General features: G+C 40.1%; 1 protein-coding gene across 10 annotated transcripts in view; it reads left to right on the top strand.

Annotated features, from left to right (window-relative positions):
* NRXN3 (neurexin 3) overlaps window positions 1-24787 on the top strand; it is a gene marked incomplete at its 5' end in the record, with an annotated part of 1486708 nt that overhangs the window by 487495 nt on the left and 974426 nt on the right. For 7 of the 10 annotated variants that reach the window (XM_081083748.1, XM_081083740.1, XM_081083744.1 and 4 more), the window contains 2 exons: window positions 16090-16293; window positions 22537-22563. In XM_081083748.1, coding sequence (XP_080939874.1) covers window positions 16090-16293; window positions 22537-22563 — 231 coding nt within the window. The remainder of the gene's footprint in view (window positions 1-16089; window positions 16294-22536; window positions 22564-24787) is intronic. The other 3 variants (XM_081083746.1, XM_081083745.1, XM_081083742.1) reach the window with 1 other exon arrangement.

Raw genomic sequence — 24787 nt, 5'->3', positions numbered from 1 at the left:
CCCATTTGACCCAGTGATCCCGCTTCTAGGAATATATCCCAAGAAACTAGAAACACCAATCAGAAAGGATATATGCACCCCTATGTTCATAGCAGCACAATTCACCATAGCTAAGATTTGGAAACAGCCTAATTGCCCATCTGAAGATGAATGGATTAAAAAACTGTGGTACATCCACACAATGGAATACTATGCTGTGGTAAAAATGAAGGAATTCTTACCATTTGCAACAGCTTGGATGGAACTGGAGACCATTATGCTAAGTGAAATAAGCCAGTCAGAGAAAGATAAATATTACATGATCTCACTCATTTATGGAATATAATGAACAACATAAACTGATGAATAAAAACAGATCCAGAGACAGAGAAGCATCAATCAGACCGTCAAACCTCAGAAGGAAGGTAGGGGAGGGTGGGGGTAAGAAAGAGGGAGAGATCAACCAAAGGACTTGTATGCATGCATATAAGCCTAACCAATGGACACAGACAACAGGGGAGTGAGAGCATGAGGGGGGGGAGGTGGAGGTGGTGGGGCAATGGGGGGATAAGGACACATATGTAATATCTTATCAATAAAGAAATTATAAAAAAATACAATACTAAATCTTAAGTGCTGTGGTGCCATTGGAAGTATTACACTTGAGCTCTCCTGGTATAGCTCAGTGGTTGAGCATCAACCCATGAGCCAAGAGTTCCTTAGCCTGGGTTGCATGTCTTATCACCTAGGAGGCATGCAAAAGGCAGCCGATCAATGATATCTCTCTGTCTTTGATGTTTCTATCTCTCTATCCCTCTCCCTTACTCTCTCTAAAATATATAAAAACATTTTTAAAAAGTACTTGACGTGAAAATGACATGATTTAATTGGTTTCTAGCCCAACTACAAAATGAAAATTTGTATATATAAAAGCCTAAGTGACTGGACGACTGGACAGCCAGCCAGTAGCTATGACATGCATTGATCACCAGGGGGCAGATGCTCAACGCAGGAGCTGCCCCCTGGTCAGTGTGCTCCCACAGCTGGAGCACCGCTCAGCTGACAGACAGGTCCAGACACTGGGCTCATGGCGGGTGAACGCAGCTGTGATGGCACAAGAGCATCTCCCAGGGACACTCCCCCTGTGTGCCCCTGTGGCTGCAGCAGGTGCACTGGGGCAGGATGAGTGAGAGTGTCTCCCAGCCTGGGCTCAGGCTCCTCCCTGGCCACAAGCTGCTTTGAGCACTACTTTGTGCTGTGTGGGATTAACATGGATAGCAGGCTGAAGCCTGACAAGCTGGTGGGTAAGGTTGGGCTGCGGCAGTGCAGAGGTCTACTGATTCCTGTAGGCCTGGCCGAAGGATCCCACTGGTGCACAAATCTGTGCACCTGGCCTCTAATAGAAATATAAAATTAAAAGGGGGAAAAACAAACCTCAAAACGGATAGAACTACTCTCTTATAGCAAGAAAAATAAACATGAAACCAGAAATATATGGAGGGTGGTATAATAAGGTGAGGGGACTTTTATTTTTACTAGAAACTGTCTACCCAGTCATCAGACACACCCTTGATTCTCTCATGGTTCACAATATAATTAAGTGTTGACTCAGGGACTTTGGAACAGTGTCACTGAGTCATAAAGAAGCTCAAGAGAAAAAGTTGAGAGACCAGTTAATGTCCTGTACCACATACCTTTCTTCTGCTCCAGTGCTATTCTTGGACCCTTATTCCTAAGTTTTAGCAATAGCTCTCAGACTGGTGTGCCTCACAGGCAGTTTGGCAAGCTAAGCATGGTGACGGAGCCAGATAACTTGTTCCCCGTAGACTTATAAACTCATCAGCTGTGCGCTGCTAATATAACTCACAATACACTTTGCCAGCCCTATAAAACAACTTTCTGTTTGTAGGGGAATGGGACGCTGACAAGAAGAAGTGTTTACAGCTTAATTTTAGCTGTGTTCTCCATTGTTGCTACAGTAGAAGCCTGTGTGTGATGCATCCTTGTCATCTGCCAGACAGTTACAACTTTTTTTTTCTTTGTGTTTGGCAAGCTAAGCACAACATTGGGCTTTGCTTCATATCCACCCCAGGATCCTATTACCTTAGGGTGTGATAGTTATGGTGTGCACCTCCATCTTTAGGGACAAAGGCATTGAGGCATCATTGTTGAGTACTCCACAATGGTGACTTATATCTGGATAACATTATCTGAGGTCTTACTCTTCTAGGTGGAGTTCTAATAAAATTATAGAAATAAAAGGGTTTAGAGGGGGAAGATCTGAGATATGTCACCCATGCATATTAAGTCAAATGATTATCTTTCTGTTGACTATTTCTTTCTCTCTGTGTCTTACAATAGCTATTTGCCATATCATTAGGCTAACAAGGTTACTTCTAGCGAGCCATCGCCCCAGGTGTGACTATAGCTAAAATTAAAGCTCTACAATGACAGAATTTTGTTTTTTTATTTCAAAATTCCTAGAACAGTGCCTGGAAACATAACAGGTACTGAAACACCATGTATTGAATAATAAGTCCAACTGTTGACATAGTAAATCTGCCCCACTGATTTGGAAGTAGATAACACAAATAATATAGTCTCTCAAGAAGAGTGTGTTCCACTGAGCATTGGCCAGGGCATCCACAAACTGATGTGTCAGCCTGAGACATTGCATAGGATCAAACATTCATTCTAATCACATGTTTTTGAAAAACATATACGGAATTCAATTCCAGGGCTAATTTATTAACCCAGTGACTCTAGATTCTACTGTGCACAAATGTAGACTTATAAGATTTCCCTCTATTAATTATCTTTTTGCTCTTCATTACATCTAATAGAAGAGATGTCTTTTAATTAATATCTTGTGCCAATTCAATGTAATGTCTGGCACTATCACAATTCTCCTATATTCCTTTCTATAGCTAACTCTGCTTAAGTGGTGTTGGAAAAGAATATACGTATACACACACACATATATGTCATATATATATCTTATGTACAGGGGTGGGCAAATGCAGGTTAAGTTACCGGCCATCATTACCTAAAAGATAAATCATAAGCATAATAATAATACAAATAAATAATACAATAATTAATAAATAATAATACAAGAATAAACTCTGTTTTGCATACTCACAACTTTTGTCCAGCCCCCGTATATAACTTACATATGTATCAACAATATTTTATACCAGGTCAATAGGTCTTTGGGTATCTATAATAATAAAAGCATAATATAGTAATTATACCAGACAACCGAACGACCTTCCAGATGTTATTCTGGATGTCCTTCTGGAAAAAGCCATGGCAGTGGGGGTGAGGCAGAGATAGCTAGGGGCGATAAGGCAGGCAGATGAGCAGTTACGGGTGATCAGGCAGGCAGGCGAGTGGTTAGGGGTGATCAGACAGACAGAGGTGATTAGGGATGATCAGGCAGGCAGGCAGAGGTGGTTAGGGGCGATCAGACAGGCAGGTGAGTGGGTAGGGGTGATAAGGAAGGCAGGCAGGCAAGCGGTTAGGAACCAGAGGTCCCAGATCATGAGAGAGATGTTGGACTGCCAGTTTAGGCCCACAGAGATCGGGCCCAAACTGTCCATTGGACATCCCACAAGGGATCCTCAATTGTGAGAGAGTGGAGGCCAGGCTGAGGGACTGCCCCGCCTTCCCTCCTGTGCATGAATTTCATGCCCCAGGCCACTAGTTATCCTATATAATAAAGAAGTAATATGCAAATTGACCATCACACCCTCATACAAGATGGCTGCCCCTATGTGGTCACAAGATGGCCGCTACAAGATGGCTGGCAGGGGAGGGCAGTTGAGGGCAACTGGACCTGCAAGGGAGGGAGGGCAGTTGGGGTGGGCAGTCCTGTAGGGGAGGATAGTTAGGGGCAACCAGGCTGGCAGGGGAGGGTAGTTTGGGGCAACAGGGCCTGCAGGAGGGGACCAGGCTTGTAGGGAAGGGTAGTTAGGGGCAACCAGGCTGACAGGGGAGGCAGTTGGTGGTTACCAGGCTGGCAGGGGAGCAGTTAGACGTTGATCAGGCTAGCAGGCAGAAAAGGTTAGGGGCAATTGGGCAGGCAGGCAGGCGAGCAGTTGGGAGCCATTAGTCTTGGATTGTGAGAGGGATGTCCAACTTCTGGATTGTGAGAGGGATGTCCAACTGCCTAAACCAGAAGTCGGACATCCCCCAAGGGGTCCCTGATTGGAGAAAGTGCAGGCTGGGCTGAGGGACACCCTCCCCCCACCCCAGTGCACAAATTTCATGCACCGGGCTCTAGTATATAATATGTTTGAGTGTGTGGATTTATTGAGTCATCTGTTTCAGAACATTGCTGATTTTGTAAAACTTGATTTTGGAAGCAGGATTCCAAACAGAAAACAATGGGGTGATCTTTAATATTTTCATAAGAAAAATGTCAAGGCCTTTGAATATTAACTCAGTTTCCTCATTTATCAAATAAAAGGTTCAAATGCAAGTAAATTTTATGTTTCTAACTCTAAATGTCCATGAAACTCAGAGGTAGTAATCTTGTAGCTTCTATGCTATTTCTTTTCTAATAAAGTGACAAAAGACTGATTCTACACTAAGAAGATAATCAGACTTTTGGTAATTTCTTCATTGGTTGATTATTTTGGAATGTTTATTTCATATTCCTAGAAAATTTGATATTGGTTTCATGTTGAAATAATGGCCAGGTCTCTTCTTGTAAAAAATATGTAGACAACTGAGATTTGGTGAGTTGATGCATTATGGAGCAACTGACAGATGGGAAGTGTCAACTGCTGCCCTAGAAGACTTGTTTCTCTGGTCCGTTCTAGATACTACTAAAATAATATCATTCCAATGAGCACAGCTGTGTGCAGAACAGTTCTCTGAGCCTTTAACCCAGTCATTTGGGACTCCAAATACCAACAATTAGCCTGGAAAACACAATGAGGACAGGCATTTAGTCACCCATTAATCACTTCACTATATCAGTTCAATGTTATTGTGTAACAATATTCTAAAATAAAACAAAGGTGATAGATATACAAATCTACTTACTATATATCCATACCTGCAGTCAGTCATTCCTGTTGATGGTTCAAAGGTAAAATGTTTATTCAAATTGTAGTGTCCAGATATTGTCAGTGACCATGAGAGATCAAATATATTCTCTGGAATACCGACAAGAAGACTATGACAGCAACCTGTAGGCAGAAAAGAGAGTCTACAGAATAGGGCTATCTGTATTTCAGGATGAATAGTGTAGCTGCACCAGGATATTAGGTTCAATCACTGAATATAGTTTGCCCATGACTGTTATGAGCCATGCTTGCCATCATAGTTAAATATAAAAGCTCTCACTCTAGGGTTCTCTAGTGCAATCTTTACCATGATTGAGAGAGTAGATGCATTGTGTAGGGAATTTGAGAACAGAATAAAGCAGAATTTACATCTAATGTCTCTACCTAATCAAAGAGGACTTCATAGTGAAGAGGAAGACTAACAAAGCACTATAATTAACTCATCACAATTACATTTCACTTTACAGTTTGCAGAACTATTTCAAACCTTTTTTCCTTAAGTGATTTAAAAATAAATATTATTCAAACATACATAAGAAAAATTGGAGGTCAGAGAATATGTGGCTTTCCCAAGGTTGCATTCCATAAGAGGTGGTACTGGGCATGGAATATGGGCCTCCTGACACCTCAGCTCTTTCTGTTGACCAATCCTACCTCTAATATGGAAGTAGGCTCACATGGAAGTTATGGGCCATCTTTAGACATCAGAAAAATTAAAACACACACAGCATTGATAGAGCATGCAGTGATATCAGACATTTGGATATTTTTATATTCATGCTTTAGGGTTTTCCTTTTGATGGATATCTATCATCTATCTATCTATCTATCTATCTATCTATCTATCTATCTATCTATCTAATGGATCTTTGGATTCATTCTCCACCCTTCTCTATTTAGTGTTTCTCACTGGAAGGTTATCCTATATGGATTGCATTAACATGTTCTGTTGTCCTCTGTAGTTCAGTTGAGTTGCTCAGTGGGAAGCACCAAGGGAGAAGAAATGGAAGGATGAGAATGAGGTCTGGATATTTAATTTCCTGTCTCTCTCCCTGTAATGGTTACTACTGGCTGTGCCACTTGACATAAGGCCACTGCTCTTATGAGACATACATAGCGCTCTCTCTCTCTCTCTCTCTCTCTCTCTCTCTCTCTCTCTCTCTCTTCCTTATGGTTCTGGCAATTGATTGGCCTTCCCCTTACTCCATCAGGGCTAGTGATAGTGGTCTGCTCTTAACAGTTCTGAACACTGCATTACTCATTGAGGTTTCCCTATCCCTTACCTATACCTTTGTAAATCTTAACCTTTATTAAAGTTTCACCAAATGGCAGAATTTGAGTGGATCATCTATTTCCCATTAGTATTGTGATTGATTCAGTGTTATTATTATGCATGCTATTGAAGGGGAAACTGAGGTCCAAGAATGTTTCACAATTAAATAACTTGCAGGTCTAAGATTCCATCAAATCTTCTAACTCCATGCTTATATACTTACAGTGGCAGAAAGCACACTGAGCAATGATTCTGAATGGGAGGCTGACACATATGTTTCATTACAGCTTTTCACTATACATATTTCTTGAATTGACTTAAAGAGTCAGAGAAATTCTCAGGGACCCACCACTGTTATTTATAAATGTTGTGTTTTAAAATTTCATAAAATTATACATTTCATAAACCAGGGTTCCTGTAACCCTGGTATCTGAAAGTACATATGTGCTTTTCTTAAAGTAAGATATGTCAATGAAAAATTTCATAATGATTTTAGAGTGGCCTAGTTGTTGGGGAATGAGAAGCCAGTATGACTTTATGTAATGACAGCATTATGTTGAGACTATGAAAAGTTAGTTATTCTTGGCCTTATCCATGGGAGGGAAGACATGACCTCACATCAATTTTGTTGATTCTCTGAAACTGTTGGCTACTGTTGGGCCTGTTTGTAACTAGAGATTTATATTGCTCCTGCTATTGCAAGATACAGATTTAGAACCTGGCAAACATTTCTACATAGATTTGCACAGTGTTTAAGATCAGCCCAGTTTGGGAGAGGAAGCAACCTGTGTATTTTGAAGATTTGTCAGAATAAAATACACCTAAGGAATGGATGAGGCCAATAGCTGCATGAGTGAGTAGGAGGATGTCTTGCAGGTACAAAAAGAGGGTGAGAGAAGTGATTATTTAATGACACTTTACTTACAATGTTGAACATGAAGAGTATCTTCTTTCCATAAGATATGGCTCATGCATGGATGGGGATATAGTGCTGGGAATTCTGTTTGGTATACTCAGTGCAGAATGAGGGCTGGCAAAGTCTACTGCATGAAAGTACATTGCTAATTGCTCATAGTACTGTATGGATGTCAATTGATCCTTTGCATTTGTTAGCAAAAGCACATCAATTGTGTTGTCTAGTACTTTTGTTTACCTTTTCCTATTATGCTCTACCAACCTGGCTTTCTCCTTTAAGGCTATAGTAGATGTAAATAATTTCACTTTCTGTTATGTGTAGGCAAGAAAAATCTTTGTATCATTCACTTATTACAGTCCATTTTCCCTATAGTTTTACTTCTCTTCCTGATTAGGATTTCATCATATCTAATACAATATATGCTTATCCTAAGAATAAAGAACTATTAAGTTTTGATTATTTTCTGTTTCTTTGGTGTTGGATGTAATCATTTGATTATGGTAAACAATGGGAAGATGTAGGTAAATTTTACCTGCAAAACTTTTTCAAGTTAAAAAAAAAAAAGAGTATACCATCCAACTAATCACTAGCCCTAAGAAAAAAAAGAGGCACAACTCAATATCATAAATCTCAAATGTAGGAGCAAGACACATGATTCTGAGGCAAAGCCAAGATGAATGGCCAAACATAGTCAGGCTGCCAACTCTGCCTATGCTTTTCAGGTATAATATTGTCTAGTTGACAAAAATACTGAGAATTATTATCCCTAATATTTTATGGAGGGAACTAAATAGACTGAGTATATGTTCTTATCTGGTCTCACCTTTGAATAAAGAGTAGTGGAAATGGCTACATGAGGAAAATGCATGTAACAGAAACTGACAATAAGAATGACAATCAAAATAGAATTTAGTAGGGTTAAATGGATCAGAAGTCTGAATGTATCTCCCTCTATTGCCTTGGGATGCACTCTCTAACCAGATGGGTGACTTCTGATATAGGACATTTAGCAAAGTTTCAGAAATAAGAACACAGTTCTTGTAGCTAAAGGAAGATCATAGACAATCTTGATTTAGCTCTTCATCTCCTCATTATCTTCCCATATTTCACCGTCTCTATATGCCTGAACAATACTATTTCATTCTTTTAAGTTCAGCGACAAAATCAATATATACCTCAGTGTTGAGTAAACTATTGTACCTATGAGAGAATACTGGCATTGTACAAACTCAAGTACAAGAAAGCAATGTCTGTAAAATTCTGCACAAAATAAAGTGTCATTCAAGAAATATATGAACTATGATAAAATTTAAATAAAAGACCACAAACATTCACAACCATAAACAAATTTTGGTAATATAACACTGGTGAGTTTTTTTTTTTTTTTACAAAGATATTATTATAAAACACAAGCATTTAAAAATTGAAATAATTACTCAGAAATGGAGAAACTATGATGAAAGTCTTGGTTAGAATAATGGCCACATTTAAATGTACAACAAATACATGATGGTTGTTCACATTATCTATATATATAAAAAACCAGTGAGCCGTAACGCTGTAACAACTGGAACAACCGGTTGCTATGATGCCCACTGTGGCCAGCAAACCACCCAATCAGGGGGTGGGGCCAGTGGCCAACCTCCCACAGCCCCTCCCCAGGCTGCCCCCCCCCCCCACCGTATTGGACTTTCCCACCTTGATCAAGGGCGGGGCTGGCTGGCCAAAACCCCTTGCCATTGCCCCCTGCAGCCCCATTCCCAATCAGCCCACCCCACCATGATAGGCCCACAGCCCCTCTCCCTGGCCGTCCCAGCCCCTGATTGCACCCCCACCCCAATAGGGGGCGGGGCCGGCTGGCCAACCTCCTGCAACCCCTCCCTCCACCCAGCCCCACCCCAGATCAGCACCCCTACCCCAATAAGGGCTGGTCAACCACCCATGTCTCCTCCCCCAGGCTGCTGGCTCCTGATTGGCACCCCCCACCACATTTGGGGTTGGGGCTGGCCAGCCCACCACCCACAGCACCTCCTCATGACCTGCCCTGCCCCCAATCAGTCCCCCAACCCCAATCGGGGGCAGGGCACTCTGGCCAATCGCCCGTGGCTCCTCCCTCCAGCTGGACCCCACCCATGCAGGAATTTGTGCACTGGGCCTCTAGTAAATATAGAACAGTGTATACCTGTGTCAGATATCTCCAAAACTATCCTCCATCTGGATAATTCTCTGGAAGGATTCACAGAACCCAGTAACCTTTATATTCATGGTTATGGTTTATTGCATCAAAAGTTACAGAGTAAAGGCAGCAATAGGAAAGGTACATGGAGTGAAGTTTGGAAGGAACCAGGCACAAGATCACAAAAGTCCTCTCCTCTCCCAGTTGAGTTCAGCAAGAGGTACTTAATTTATCTAGTGATGTCATGTGATAGCACATGCAAAGTGTTGCCAACCAGGAAGTTCCCTAAACCCAGAGTCCAGGGATTTTACTGGGGACAAGATACATAGAGTATGTGTGTGACTGATTTCAGTAACTAGTGGCAGTGGTGGTAATGATGGGGAACAGTACTCAGACTTGCTATAATATGTTATCTAAAATGTTCAGTTTTCAACAATTGTGAGACTTGTAAAGAAACAGGAAAATGTGATCCATTTATAGGAATAAATATAGCAATAGAAACTGCCTTTAAGGAAGCCAAGATGTTAAACTTAGCAGATAAGACTACACAAAATATAAATGTTAAAATAATTAAGGACGATTTTCTTAAAGAATAATAGGAAAGTAATAGAATAATGACTCACCAAATAGAGAATATTAACACTCATATAAGGATGCACTCATTTATATACATTTCTACACATATCCATAGGGATACAAGTGGCCATTAATTTTGGAATGTATTTAAGTTGAAGGCATTGAAATAAGCATTTCATGGCTCAATAAATACCCTAATATCTCTTAAAAAGGACTGTCCATAATCTATGGGTCTATACAGTAGACGGCGCCTAGTAATGATTAGTAGTACTCATAATTATACAAATAGAGCACTATAAATATTTATATATAGGGGGGTCTCACACACTTTGATTAATTAGAAAGGCAGTGTTTATTAAAACATATTTCATTTTCAAAATTGAGCTATCAGCCTTTAACGCATACATACATTTTTGGGACACCCTGTATAACCATATATTATGTAGAAATGTATGTATTATCTGTGTGCATATAATTTTGTGTTCATAAATAATATAAAACTTTTTTGGTGTTGGATTTCTCTTTTTTATTTATTTAAGGTATTACAAATGTTTAAGGTAGTACATATGTCTCCTTTTTCCCCCATTGATCTCCCCATAGCCTCCCCTACACCCCAGTACTTGCCCTCACCCCCGCAGTGTCTTGCATCTACTGGTTGTGCTTACATGCATGCATAAAAGTCCTTCAGTTGATCTCTTACCCCACCCCAACCATACCCTACCTTCCCCCTGTAGTTTGACAGTCTGTTTGATGCTTCTTTGCCTCTATCTATTTTTGTTCAACAGTTTATAATGTTCTTTATATTCCATAAATGAGTGAGATCATGTGGTATTTTTCTTTCAATGACAAGCTTATTTCACTTAGCATAATGCTCTCCAGTTCCATCCATGCTATTGCAAATGGTAAGAATTCCTTCTTTTGGGAGAAACTAAGATGGCGGAATAGATAAACATCGGGAAATAGTCGCCTCCCACAGCAATTGAAAATTATCCCAAAGGACAGAGCAAACATCGTCCAGAAAAACAGGAAGGCTGGCTGAGTGTAATCTCTACAACTAGAAGAAAAGAAAAGCACGCTGAGAGCCAGAGGAGCTGCGGAGGCTGAGTGCAGAGGTACGGTGGCGGCTCGCGCGCGGAAAGGGGGTGGCACCTGAGGACGTGGCTGTCTTTTTGAATCACAAGCTCCCGACTGCTCTGAACTCCGGTTCTGGGAAGTCTCTGGGGACCCAGGACTCATACGGGGAGAGGCTGCTCTGTCAGACGGCAGCGGGCGAACTTGAGGGCGGATTTCCCTCAGAGGTGCTTGCAGCCGTTACCGGGACACTGAGACGCGCGACTCCGGGCGCAGAGAATCACCATAGCTTCTTTCTCGGTCCTTTGACTCCCTGAGACCCCGCCCCACCCAGGCTGCAGCAGAGGCTTTTGCATGTGAATGTACCTAACTATAGCCCAGCCAAGCAGACCCGGAACTTCCAAGAGAAGGCCCAAGGCCCCGCAGCGGCTTGCATTGCTTCACAGCTGAGCCTCTTCGTGGCCCCGGCTGTGAGGCCTCAGGCAGGAGCTGAATTAGCACCTCCTTAGATCCAGGAGCCACTGTACCCAGTGGTCAGAGGGGGACCATTCTCCCACTTCAGACACAGCTGCTTCCCACAGCCAGTTGGCCTGGAGGTCAATTCCTCCCAATGATCCTACATCAACCAAGGCACCAAGAGTGCACCAAGAGTGTCCACCCCAGGTAACTGGGGAGGCTGAGCCACTGGGCCCTACAGGACACCTGGTGCGCAGGGCCACTCTATCAACACAGGGAAGCAGCCAAAATGCGGAGACAAAGAAACAGGTCACAATTGTCAGAAACGGAGGAGGACAGACGACTGGATATAGAGTTCAAGGCCACGTTTATAAGGTTTGTCAAGAATTTTATGGAAACCGCCGATAAATTTAATGAATCCCTCAAGGAGTATAGTGAGACCATGGAGGACATGAAAAAGGACCAACTAGAAATTAAGCATACACTGACTAAAATAAAGAATAATTTACAGAGATCCAACAGCAGATAAGAGGATCCCAAGAATCAAGTCAAAGATTTGAAATACAAAGCAACAAGAAATACCCAACCGAAAAAGAAAAAAGAAAAGAGATTCAAAAAATATGAAGATAGTGTAAGGAACCTCTGGGACAACTTCAAGCGTACCAACATCAGAATTATAGGGGTACCAGAAGGAGAGAGAGGGCAAGATATTGAAAACCTTTTTGAAGAAATAATGACAGAAAACTTCCCCCACCTGGTGAAAGAAATGGACCTACAAGTCCAGGAAGCGCAGAGAACCCCAAACAAAAGGAATCCAAAGAGGACCACACCAAGACACATCATAATTAAAATGCCAAGAGCAAAAGATAAAGAGAGAATCTTAAAAGCAGCAAGAGAAAGACAGTCAGTTACCTACAAGGGAGTACCCATCCGACTGTCAGCTGATTTCTCAACAGAAACCATGCAGGCCAGAAGAGAGTGGCAAGAAATATTCAAAGAGATGAATAGCAAGAACCTGCAACCAAGATTACTTTATCCAGCAAAGCTATCATTCAGAATGGAAGGTCAGATAAAGAGCTTCACGGATAAGAAAAGGCTAAAGGAGTTCATCACCACCAAACCAGCATTATATGAAATGCTGAAAGGTATTCTTTAAGAAGAGGAAGAAGAAAAAGGAACTCTTACCATTTGCCACAGCATCGATGGAACTGGAGAGCAGATAAATACCACAAGATCTCACTTATTTGTGGAATATAATGAACAACATAAACTGATGAACAAGGACTGATCCAGAGACGGAGAGGCTTTGATTGGACTGTTGGGCCTTGGAGGGAAGGTAGGGGAGGGTGGGGGCAAGGGGGAAGGATCAACCAAAGGACTTATATGCAAGCATATAGGCCTAACCAATGGACACCGACAACGGGGGGGGGGGTGTGAGGGGATGAGCGGGGGGAGGGGGGTAGAGGGTACACATATGTAATATCTTAATCAATAAAAAAAAGTATGAAAAGGAAAAAAAAAAGAATTCCTTCTTTTTTACAGCAGCATAGCATTCCATTGTGTAGATGTACCACAGTTTTCCAATCCACTTATATGCTGATGGACATTTAGGCTGTTTCCAAATCTTAGCTATTGTAAATTGGGCTGCTATGAACATAGGGGTGCATATATCCTTTCTGATTGGTGTTTCTGTTTTCTTGGGATATATTCCTAGAAGTGGTATTACTGGGTCAAAGGGCAGTTTCATTTTTAATTTTTTTAGGAAATGCCATACTGTTTTCCATAGTGGCTGCACCAATCTGCATTCCCACCAACAGTGAAGGAGGGTTCCTTTTTCTCCGCATCCTCTCAGCACTTGTCGTTTGTTGATTTGTTGATGATAGCCATTCTGACAGGTGTGAGATGGTATCTCATTATTGTTTTGATTTCCATCTCTTGAATGATTAGTGACTTTGAGCATGTTGTAATATGTCTCTTGGCTTTCTGAATGTCCTCTTTCAAAGTGTCTATTTAGGTCCTTTGCCCATTGTTTGATTGGATTGTTTATCTTCCTTTTGTTAAGTTGTATGACTTCCCTGTAAATGTTGGAGATTAAACCCTTATCAGAGATAACATTGGCAAATATGTTCTCCCATGCACTGGGATTTCTTGTTGTTTTGTTGATGGTTTATTTTGCATAAATAATATACAACTTTAAATAACTGTATCTATGTATGGATGTGTGTATATGCATGCACAGAAACACATATATTACATATATGTGTTTATATATTACACACACACACACACACACACACACACACGGACTCCACACTCTACCAGGAAGCACCAAAGATGGGCTTTGGGTCCTTAGGAAATATGCTGTGTTCCTAGCATAGCTCTCTGACAATTTGTTAGAAAGGTTAAGTATACAGCCATGAGAATCAGACTGCCTGTGTTCAATTCCCACCTCTGCCATTAGTTAGCTGTGTGACCTGGCATCTATAAAACACAGTAGTAATATTGTTTTCTTCACAGTGCTCCTGTGAGGAGTAATTGTCTTCTTAATGCATGTAAAGTCCTAGACAGCACAAGGCAAACAGTGCTCAATAAATTTTAGCTATCATTATTGATCTTCTTGTGATTTTGTTCTTTCAGGAAATAAAACAGTTTTTTGTGTTTTTGTTTTTTCAAATCTGGAGCATGTGCAAAATTTAGATTATGCTTCTCACCTAAGAACCGAGCTTCATCATAACTTCCTCTTATTGTGATGGTGTCTACAACTGTCACACCTTTATTTGTGATCTCCTTAGAGTTTTCAAATTGTAACGTACAGCTATTAGCATGTTGTGGGTATTAATGGAGTGATGACTGCTTCTCAGGAATGATCAGGTGCATTTATTTTGCCTTTCATGGACTTTTGTGTGTTATGTAAATAAGGTGGGGTCATGGTGATGGCACATACTATTTTGAGAACCTTCTATGTAATCTGCCTGGGATCTTCCTGTTTTGATTCCACTTATGCATGAGGACAGAAGACTTTGGTCTCTTTTGTTCTCTTTTACGTCCTCAACACCTAAAAGAGTGCCTGGTACACAAATGAACACATTGCAGTAGCTCATAATCTAAAACCATTCATTTAATTTCCAGTACCTACCAAAGTCCGTTGATATTATTCCAATCTCAAGCTACACTTATAATTACTTATCAAAATATGCTGGATGCTTCTGTTAAATTGAATAATTTATTATCTGAGCATCCTACTGTCTTTTATGTGTATAGAGGTGCTATTTTATCTACCTATTAAATCTAATGCCATTGCTTCTTTCATATAAACCCACCCATCTACCAAGATCAGCTCAGACTCTCCCCATCTTCTCTCCTCCCCTGTATGCCACAGCCTCTCTCTCCTAAAGGCCACTGTCATTGATATATCTTTCCTGTGTCATTTAACAATTTTTATATTCTAGCACAGTTATTTGTGTCTGCCACATCTCTCTTCAGAACAGGAACTTTGTCACACTTGCGTGTTTGTAGGTAGGTAGCAAGTATTTGGCAGCAGCAAATGTTTAATAAGGACTTACTCAATGCCTGATACTGAGCCCAGTGACAGATTGGCTCCATAGGAAAGTGAGTAACAGTCTCTTTCTTTGTTCTCTAAGAATGTTTGCTAAATGAATGATTAAACAAGTGAATGAGCACCATGCTGCTGCAGAACAGACCCTGGACTTAGTATTGGATCTACTGGGTTAAAATCCAGGCTGTGTGACTTGGAGATGATAACTTTCCCCTCTAAGAGCCTTGGTGTCTTGTTTGAAAGTAGGAATAATAAATCCACAGTGTCTCATTAATTGACATAACATATTGGGGGGCAGTGAAGGGAGCTTATAGCCAAAGTGTTTAGATTGCAGAAGGTATCTAATAAAAGTGAGTTTGTTTCTTCATTAAGAAGTGCTATTTGAATAATGGGAAAATGACTGGTTTTCAAGGGTGTCATTAGCTCAACTTTATCAATTTTCTTTGACTGGACCAAACAAATTTTTTTTCTTTTCATGAGTTTATTGAGATGGAAGCATATTCTTACACTGTCTAGCCACTAGGGATGTTAGGGGGCCAGGCTGTGTTCCTGCTCTTTCCTTCTTCTAGAAGTTCTCCAGTAAATTATCTGTTTGCTGTCATGGTTATAAACAGCTACTCTCCTCTTATTCCACATTAAATACTTACTGGAGTCTAAGTTTTGTTTAATGTACTTTATTTTATCTACAGCATACAGAACTATACTTACTACTATTTGTGGGGACTCTTTCACTTTTGCAAAATGCCTTCATATCCATTATTTCATTCAGTACCCATGACAAATCTGTGAGCTTAGTAGGGCAGGGACCAGTGCCATCAAGACTTTTCCAAATGAGGTCATAGAACCTCAGAGTTTAAGTGGTCTACAGAAGGTCACGTAGCTTAGAAGTGGCAATGGAGGTCTAGCAACCTGACTGCAGATTTACTGTCCTCTCCATCCTCCTTTGCTTATGCTGAAAGCAAGGGGAAACTCACTTTTTCATCCTAACGATCTCTTCCTTCTTCTTTGCAGAGGCTTCCATCTTGAGCTACGATGGCAGCATGTACATGAAGATCATCATGCCCATGGTCATGCACACCGAGGCTGAGGACGTGTCCTTCCGCTTCATGTCCCAGCGTGCTTATGGGCTGCTGGTAGCCACAACCTCCAGGGACTCTGCTGACACCCTGCGTTTGGAGCTGGATGGGGGACGTGTCAAGCTCATGGTTAACTTAGGTATCGTATGAAGTACCCTCTGCCATTCTGTTTGGGCTTGTCTTCCCTTTCCTTTCTGATTTTCATTGATTTGATTGAATTCTTTGTTTGTTTCTTGAAAGTTAGCTGCTCATTTCTTGTTTAATAGACCAAGGATAAAATCCAACAGCAACAAACACCTTTTCCTTGTTTCTGCATGAGGTTTTGATGTCAATTTCTGGTTTCTGAAAATAGTGGTGGTTTTATTTTTCTTTTTTTTTCTATTTTTTTTTTATTTTTACTAGATTATTTGTTTTCTAAGTTTCCTTTCTTGGTTTTATGGAACTGTTTAGCTTTGTGTAAAACACGCTACTTTGGTCCATCTTTTGATCAATCACATTCTCATTAAGTCCAACTCCTTGGCCACCACTCAAAACAGTCAAAGCTGAGGGCAGGAATAGGGCAGGAAATGGAGGCAAAATGGGAGGGTGGGGTTGGAGAGAACTAAGCTGTGTGCATAGGATGATAAATGCATCGTTTCTACCTCCAGAGTGACTATTCAGATGGAGAATTCTGGTGGCCGTGATGACCCTAGTATCGCCTTATACTTTCCTAGTAGAGAGCTCAAGTCAAGTTCTTTCCATTGTCCTGTTGGGGAAATAATCCCATATGTTTGGAGTCTCTGACATGTGGAAGGAGAATGTTGCTTCTGATATGTATCCCTGTCTTCCTTCCAGACATTCTAATCCAACGTTCAGCAGTAATTTTTATAAAGTGTTACCTTACACTGTTACTCACCAATTACTCTGATCTTCTCAGATAATACATACCCATTTTTTCTTAATATTGAAAAATTGTCATAATATCAAATTTATAGCCTTATTTGGAGATGATCTGTTCTACTGTAATTACTTATAACAGACACTTTTCAGATTTCCCTGCTATGGCCTCACTTTCTCTCCTGCTTCTATCTTCTTGACTGACCTTCTATGGAGAATTGGACCTCTGGATCTTTGAAGAAAAAAAAATCAAGCCTTTATTGCTGCTGATTCTACTCAGTATAAAGTTCATGCCATGTTGACAGGATTAGTGCTAGAGCTGAGCCCAGGCCTTCTGAGCCTGGGTTTGTTTGGGTATGTAGAATATGTTTGGGTCCAGAGCGCCTTTAAAAATACTTCAGCAGAATGGCTTGTCAGAGGCATGGAGAAGACATGGTAGATGAATGTATCTGATGCAAGGCTGTATAAAACCTTAGATGCCTGGTGGAAAGGGGGTTTTGAATTCATACCAGTCAGGTCAATTGGCCACACTTGGAAGATGTCTCTGCTAACAATCGAAAAACCTCTAGGACACAGACGACTGTTTTGAGAAGTGGCTTGTTTAGTTATGTCTTTTTATTTCTTCCAATGTGCAGCTTTTTCAACACTATGCCTTTCTCCTTGTCCAACCTCATTTGATTTCAGTGTGTCTCTTGGTTTTTCTTTTGTTTGTGTCCATGTGTGTTTGGTTATTTTGTTTCCTCTTTTGCTGGATCTTGGTTGTGTTCTTGAGTTTCCAATCCTCCCCACCATCAGCCATGGTAAATCAAAAGATGGTATTCAACCCTTCAAAGGCCCAAAGCCTGCGGCCCGCATAGCAAACAGCCTTGAGAACAGAGCGTACTGAGCAGCCTGCAGGGGCTGGCATACCCCTGTCCCTTTCACCCTCCTTTCCCATCCTCCCTACCTTCTACAAACCAGCAGAGTGTATTACCTAAAACCAACAACCATTCCAGATTGTTTACTCTGAAAAACAGCAAAAGAAATTAACAACAACAACTAACAAAACCACACAAACTAAACAAATAAATAAATACACCAAATATAACCTTCAAATAGTTCATGGAAAAACACAATGGAAACATTTTAACTCTGCACTTATTTCAAGTAAGAGAGAGCCGTAGATATAAGAATGATTCAGCCCCATGGGGCTCTGGGGAAATGCATATTGGCCTTTAATCCAACATTTTTTTTTTCTTTTTAAATGTTGTTTTGTAAATATTAGAAGGCCAACTATGATGGGTCTCCTGCATTAGAACGAAGAGTGGGAGGTGGGAGTAGATAAAAGGGGATGAGGAAGGAGATGGACACACACACACACAATTAGTCATAGAGCCCATGTGCATTCCTAGAAGCATTATTTTTCTATTTTAAACTCTCACTAAAATCTGGGAGTTGTGCTTTTTGGACAGACTTTGCTCTTGCCTCTTGGCTCCTTTAGGCACAGGGTCAAGTCCAGCTCCTCCTAAGTTTAGACCTAGTACTCAAAAGAGAGTCAGCCCCTCCCTAGAGAGCACTGTGCTTCTCCTATAGCAATGGTGAGTGCTTTCTTCTCTGAAGGGGATGGTTTACCACAGTGACTGGTTTGAATTTATTTAACTTTCTTTCAAACCTAACAAAAAAACTGACCTTACATTTCTTGAATTTGTCTATATACAACTCTTCATATCCATGCTTGGTTTGAGGGTTCTCCTTCTACCCCCTCCCCAAAATGTCCCCCTTCATAGATGTTCTCTTTCTCATGAACTCATATTGCCCTTTGCTTGGTTATAGAATACATCTTCAAGCAGAGTTTGCACCCTCAATCATTCCCCAAGAACTGCAACTGATTGCTTCCTTCCCTCACTCCATTTAAACTGTGGCTCTGTTTGAGCACAGATGCAAGTGATATTGCAATTTATTTAAAATTGTCCACACATCTAAGCTACATAAAAGTCTAGTATATCTCTAATGGAATATATTTTCTAATGTCAAGGTGAGCAGACTTTTCTAAGGGCATTATTTTCTGAAGCGAGACGGTGTGGTAGTAGTAGCCATGAGAAGTGTCCTACAACACTCAGCACATTTTTAAAAGTTGTTAGCTATTGATCAATTATATTTTGATACCTTAAAACTAAACTATATATTATAACAATTTTATTATTACAATATATTTCAATATTTTAAAAAACTTTGTAATGTTTCAACTTTTTAAGATTTTTTTATTGATTTCAGAAAGAGGAAGGGAGAGGGAGAGATAGAAACATCAATGATGAGAAGGAATCATTGATTGGCTGCCTCCTGCATGCCCCTTACTAGTAATCGAGTCTGAAACCCTGGCATGTGCCCTGACCAGGAATTGAACCGTGACCTCCTGGTTCATGGGTTGAAGCTCAACCATTAATCCATACTGGCCAGGAAAACCTTGTCTTATTTTAACTTCACAATAACCTTGTGAGATAAATCAAGAAAGCATTTTTGTGCTTAGTTTTATAAATGTGAAACAAATAAATATATAACTTTTCAAAGATCACATCAAATGTTGGTAGCAGACCTGGGACTAGAACCTGTGTTTCTACACTCCTAGACCAGCATGGGTTTTCTGTTACCTCAACAGATCAGTACTGTGGATCAATGATAGGACAATCTTAATGACATCTAATGGCTTTTTATGATGGCCACCCTTTAAAAATGCATACAGGAATCTCTTTATTTCCTAGTAGCTGGCTTAAATTGAGCCAAACAGAAAAAAACAAACAAACAAACAAACAACCCCCCCCCCCCAGCAACATTCAATATTGATGCAGCCTCTTTCGTGGTCCTTTGGAATCCTCAGCAGAGTGCTGGGAATACTTTTTTCAGTGGTGGAGGCTCTTAGGGAATGTGATGCAGTTTGGTTAATTGCATTCAAATTCTCCAGATGTTCTCTCTCTGGAAACTGGACTTGCTGACTACAGTTTTCTATATGCATCACCGAAGACATACAACTCCTAGGAACATTCATCTCTTCCATGCTCAACCAAAACTTTTCAATATAGAAAATGATTATTTCTCCTCATTTACTAAAATAAAATGAAAAACTAAATTAAACAAAATGAGCAACACACACACACACACACACAGACACACCACTCAAACACCATGTCAAGGCTAAGTTAGAGAGAGAACTTTGCTACTAAAGAAAGATCTAAAGGAAATGTCTTCCCAAGAGAATTTCCCTGATTCATTTTTCATTAAAAATAGATCCTTGCTATTAAGGCCACCCTTTCAGAGTCTATGAACAGGGGACTGCGATAGTTTTTTCTACTCAAACCACTTTTTCTTTAGGTAAAGTAATACAATAATTCTTCACTTCTTGACTTAAAATAACTAATTGCCTGCCATCTTGAAAGCTCCAAGTCCTCACATTGGTTTAAAGACACCTTTCAGTTCAGGGAACCATTTGGTTGAACCTAGAAGGATGAGCCCAACCCAACTTCCCTTTCTAGACCAGGTAGTCTAAGAATAAAATGCTCAGCTACACAGAAAAAAAAGGAGAAAATCACTCCTTGTTTACAATTCTTGGGTTTGTTGCTTTAGGCCCACTCTCTCTCCTCTCTCTTTATCATGCTCATACACCTGTTTCCCCTCTCTCCTTAATACATCAAGAAGGGGCGTTTCTGGCTTTGGGTGATGGTCAGAGCAGCCAGTAGCTGAAGCCTCACCCTTTCCTCCCTACCTGCCCTCTCCCTTCCCAGTCTTCACCAGGGGCATGGCCTCCTCTGCCTGGTGATCGTACCAGTTGCTCCAGGGCTGTTTGCTCCCACTTTTCTGTTGCGGTTGACGACACATGACAAACCTAACTGCACGAAACCAAACCCAGATTTTTCTCAACAGATGTTCTGACCAACAAATAAGCTTCCAGCCTCCCTCTTCAGAATGATTGGGTGTTAGAAATTGCTCCTGTTTGAATTTCACACAGTTTCACTCTTCCCTGTCCTTTGCCACTGTCTTCCTTTTAACTTGCTCCCTTAAAATGGTTTGAGAAATTCACATGGTGGCATAATCCTCAACAAGTCCTCTATAATTATTGGGTCAACCTTCAGCAGGAGAAGAGTACCGTTTCTAACTGTAGTTTTCCCTTTAACTTTCTCCCTTTCTTTGTCATGTTACTTCATGTTTAAATATATGATTTTAAACAAATTATTATTGGAATTCCACTATCATAAACCAAACTTAGTTTCAGCTGGGCAGCTTGGTAACAATTAACCTGAGATATTTCTGTAACAATCCTGCCCGGTCCCCTGCTAATATCCATTGACTCCACTCAAGACCTCTGATGCTGTGAGTCCATGACTCTAAACATATATTAATAAAAGGATAGATTCTCTGAACTCTGGCATGGAAGACCTTGTCTGATTACCAGCAATGCAAAATTAGCCACTCCTTTTCTCCCTGGATTTCCCATTAAAAAAACACAAACAAACATAAAAGCAAAGACTTTTCTCTCTTTAAGATGCAGAATCACAGAGTGAAATAGGTAGGATGTCAAAGGTGTCCAAGGCCTCCTCCCCATGTACCTGTCTCGCCTTCTCCTTGAATGCTGTAGGCACTTGATTCAGTCTGAGCATTCAGGCAGGAAGACAGAGATAGGCTTCATGAGTGGGTTGGTCTGGGAGCCTTTGAAACCAGAACAGTCAATTGTGATAACATCATTCAGCTCATTTTCCCCTACACCCAACCCACTTCTCTAAAATCTGGGATGGGTGTTTGTGCGGTTAGCGGTTTGCAAGTGGCCATTTTATGACAGGAAATGACCAGGTGGTGTTAACCCTTTCCTTAACTCTAAGGATAATGGCAAGTCTGCCTTTGCAAAATTTTGTAGCATTTGGGGCCTGACCTAAGGAGAGGGTGGAGGGAATTTGCTTTTAGAAAAAGAGAAAGGGTTAAATACTGCACTGAGAAACTTCATGGACTGATTTTTTAAAATGATACAAAGTGTCAGATTGGCAATATATCTTTGGAATTACTAATACCAAAATTGTGTTGATGCTACTTTTTAGATAAATTTTAAAAAAATCAATTGTAGATGGACATAGCATATAGCCTGCATTTGGTGGGGAAATTTTTGAGTAATTTTCCAAGTTTAACAAAATTAATATTTCAAAGTCCAGGTTTAAAATACTTTATCTTAATAAAAGAATAGGATTGGGGGGAAACACATATACTCGATGTCTATTGTGGATATATATGTATACCAGTATATATCTCTATACATATGTGTATATATATATGTGTGTGTGTGTATATATATATGTATCCAACTTTACTAAATAATATACTGTACATATACACCCACCCTTAAACTTGTGCATATTGTATTTATATAAAATGGCCACATTTCTTGCGTGTGTCTGTCCCCGGAAGGGTGGACTGATTGTTTTTGGATGTCTGCAGCTGTTACCTTGAAGGATGCAATTTCATCTTTCATTTATTTTTCCCCATCTAGACTGTATCAGGATAAACTGTAACTCCAGTAAGTTTTCCCTCAAGTTTCATTTTGTTCTTTAAAAAAGCAAAGAAAAACTGACTTTATTTTGTTTACTGTTTTATGAGCTGTTTTTGATTTGAATTATTTTATTTTTTGACTATGGAATGGGGGGAACTGGGGTGATGGCAAGGGCCGTGGGTGTGGTTTCTGAATTGGGTCAGGTCCTATCTTCTTTCCTTGCATTTGCTCAATATGCAGAAAAGGAGGAAAGGGCACCTGATAATGAAATAACTTGAAAAAGAATTGAAATGGTAATTTGTTGTTCAGGGAGAAAAAACCCTGGGGTGTGTGTGTGTCGGGGGGGATCATGCAAAAAGCCTTAGAGCAACCAAAATGCACTTCTCCACTACAAAAAGCTTCAGAAAATAAAAACAAAGTTCATGACCCAGAAGGTGGCTGCCAACTCTGACATTTCTTTTCTGGCATTTATCACCGTAGGGTTTTTGTTTGTTTGTTTGTTTGTTCGTTTGTTTTACTTTAGGTTTTGTGTCTGCTCTATAGGAGGATGGGCAAAACATAGTTCTGGGTGTTAATGCAACATTTTAACTTAAGGCTTGAGGCACATTCTGGCTCTTCAGAATGAAGAATTGCAGCCTATTATTTTTACTTTATCCCATTCAAGCAGTTCAGTTCTTGAACAAGGGTCATGATATAGTGAAGGCTGAACACTGTTCATGCATTTCTGCCTCTGCCTAGAAATGAGCAGTAACTGGAGTCAATGAGGTAGGGGAATAGGAAGAGAAAGAGAAAGATGAGTATGAGGGAAAGGATAGGCCTACATGATAAAAGGAAGAAATGAATATGCTTTGAGTCCTATAACATATTATATTAGTTACAGTAGTTAAATAACTTACTAACTAGGGTAATTAGGGTGATGAGCTGTAACAAACATCCCAAAATTTCAATGGTTCAACAAAAGAACGTTTATTTCTTATTCAGGCAAAGTCCAATGCAAATTGGGGAGGTCTTCTGGTCAGCTTTCTTCAAAGAAGTAATTATTTTATGAGCTGGGCCCACCACTTTGGAGATATTTACTTCCAGTTGCATCCATAGGGAAGAGTGATCTTCGATGGTTATGCAGTATGTCATATTGCCTTGCCTAGAAGTGACGTACATCAGTTCTGCACATATTTTATTTGTCAGACATGACTTCTTCCTAAATGCAAAGGAAGCTGGGAAATGTAGTCTTCCTGTTGTCCCAGGAGGAGAAAATTGGATTGGTTGAGAATTTACCACACATAAGTCTCAGCATCATCTCTACATTGTTCGCTTCTTTCTATGCTTGGGTCTTTTTATAAGAAAAAAACTCAGTAAAGGAAATAACTCAACTTCTACATTTCATTTACTTGTATATTACATCAAATTAAATATTTTACAAGTGCTAACTAGTTTAACCTTTTTGGGGAGATATATTTTCAGGATGACAAAGTAATAAATCCATATTCACTTTTTTTCTTTTGCAAATGTTCCATATAAATTAACAAAAATGAAGAAATGTAAAAAAGAATCTAGGTACAACCACTTCCTAAAGCAGAATGCTTTATGCTTGTTTTACTGTCACTTTCAGTTAAATTAAGCAATGTCCTTTTTTGCTGTTTTTAAAATGTTTCTAATTAGCCAGACATTCCTCATGGTATTTAGGTCATTAAAAGCCTAATTGAAACATTCTTTTTCTCCAAAGACTTTTGGAGAATTTTGTCTTCTTAAAGCAGCTTTATTGAGGTATGATTTTCATACCACAAAATTCATCAATTACAAGCCTACAATTCAATGACTTTTATTACATTTATAGAGTTGTCCAACATCACCACGATAGCATTTTTAGAACATTTTTATAGTTCCCCTCAAATCTCCCTTAAGTCAGTTTGCAGCTAATCCCTACTTCTACCCTTAGCCTTTGACAATTATAGAACTGCTTTTGTATTTATAAATTTGCCTTTTCTAAACACTTCATATAAATGGAATATTATAATATGTAGTCATTTGTGTCTGGTTTCTTAAAAATTATAGCATATCTACAGCAAGCTTTCTCTTTTCCTTTTGCAATAGTTTCCAGAAGGAAATAAGCTGGGAGGGGAGCATGAAGGTAAAATAAACTCATCCAATGTTGAGTCTGACATCTTCAGAGACTTATATGCAGAACAGACAACTGAGGGAGTTATTTGATCAGGATATCAGGTCTTGGTTTTGTGCTCTAGCCACACTTTAT

Source organism: Myotis nattereri (assembly GCF_964212035.1).
Source record: "Myotis nattereri genome assembly, chromosome: 1".
Lineage (NCBI taxonomy): Eukaryota > Metazoa > Chordata > Mammalia > Chiroptera > Vespertilionidae > Myotis > Myotis nattereri.
Note: the sequence above shows the minus strand (reverse complement) of the source record. Positions and strands in the feature narration are given on the sequence as shown.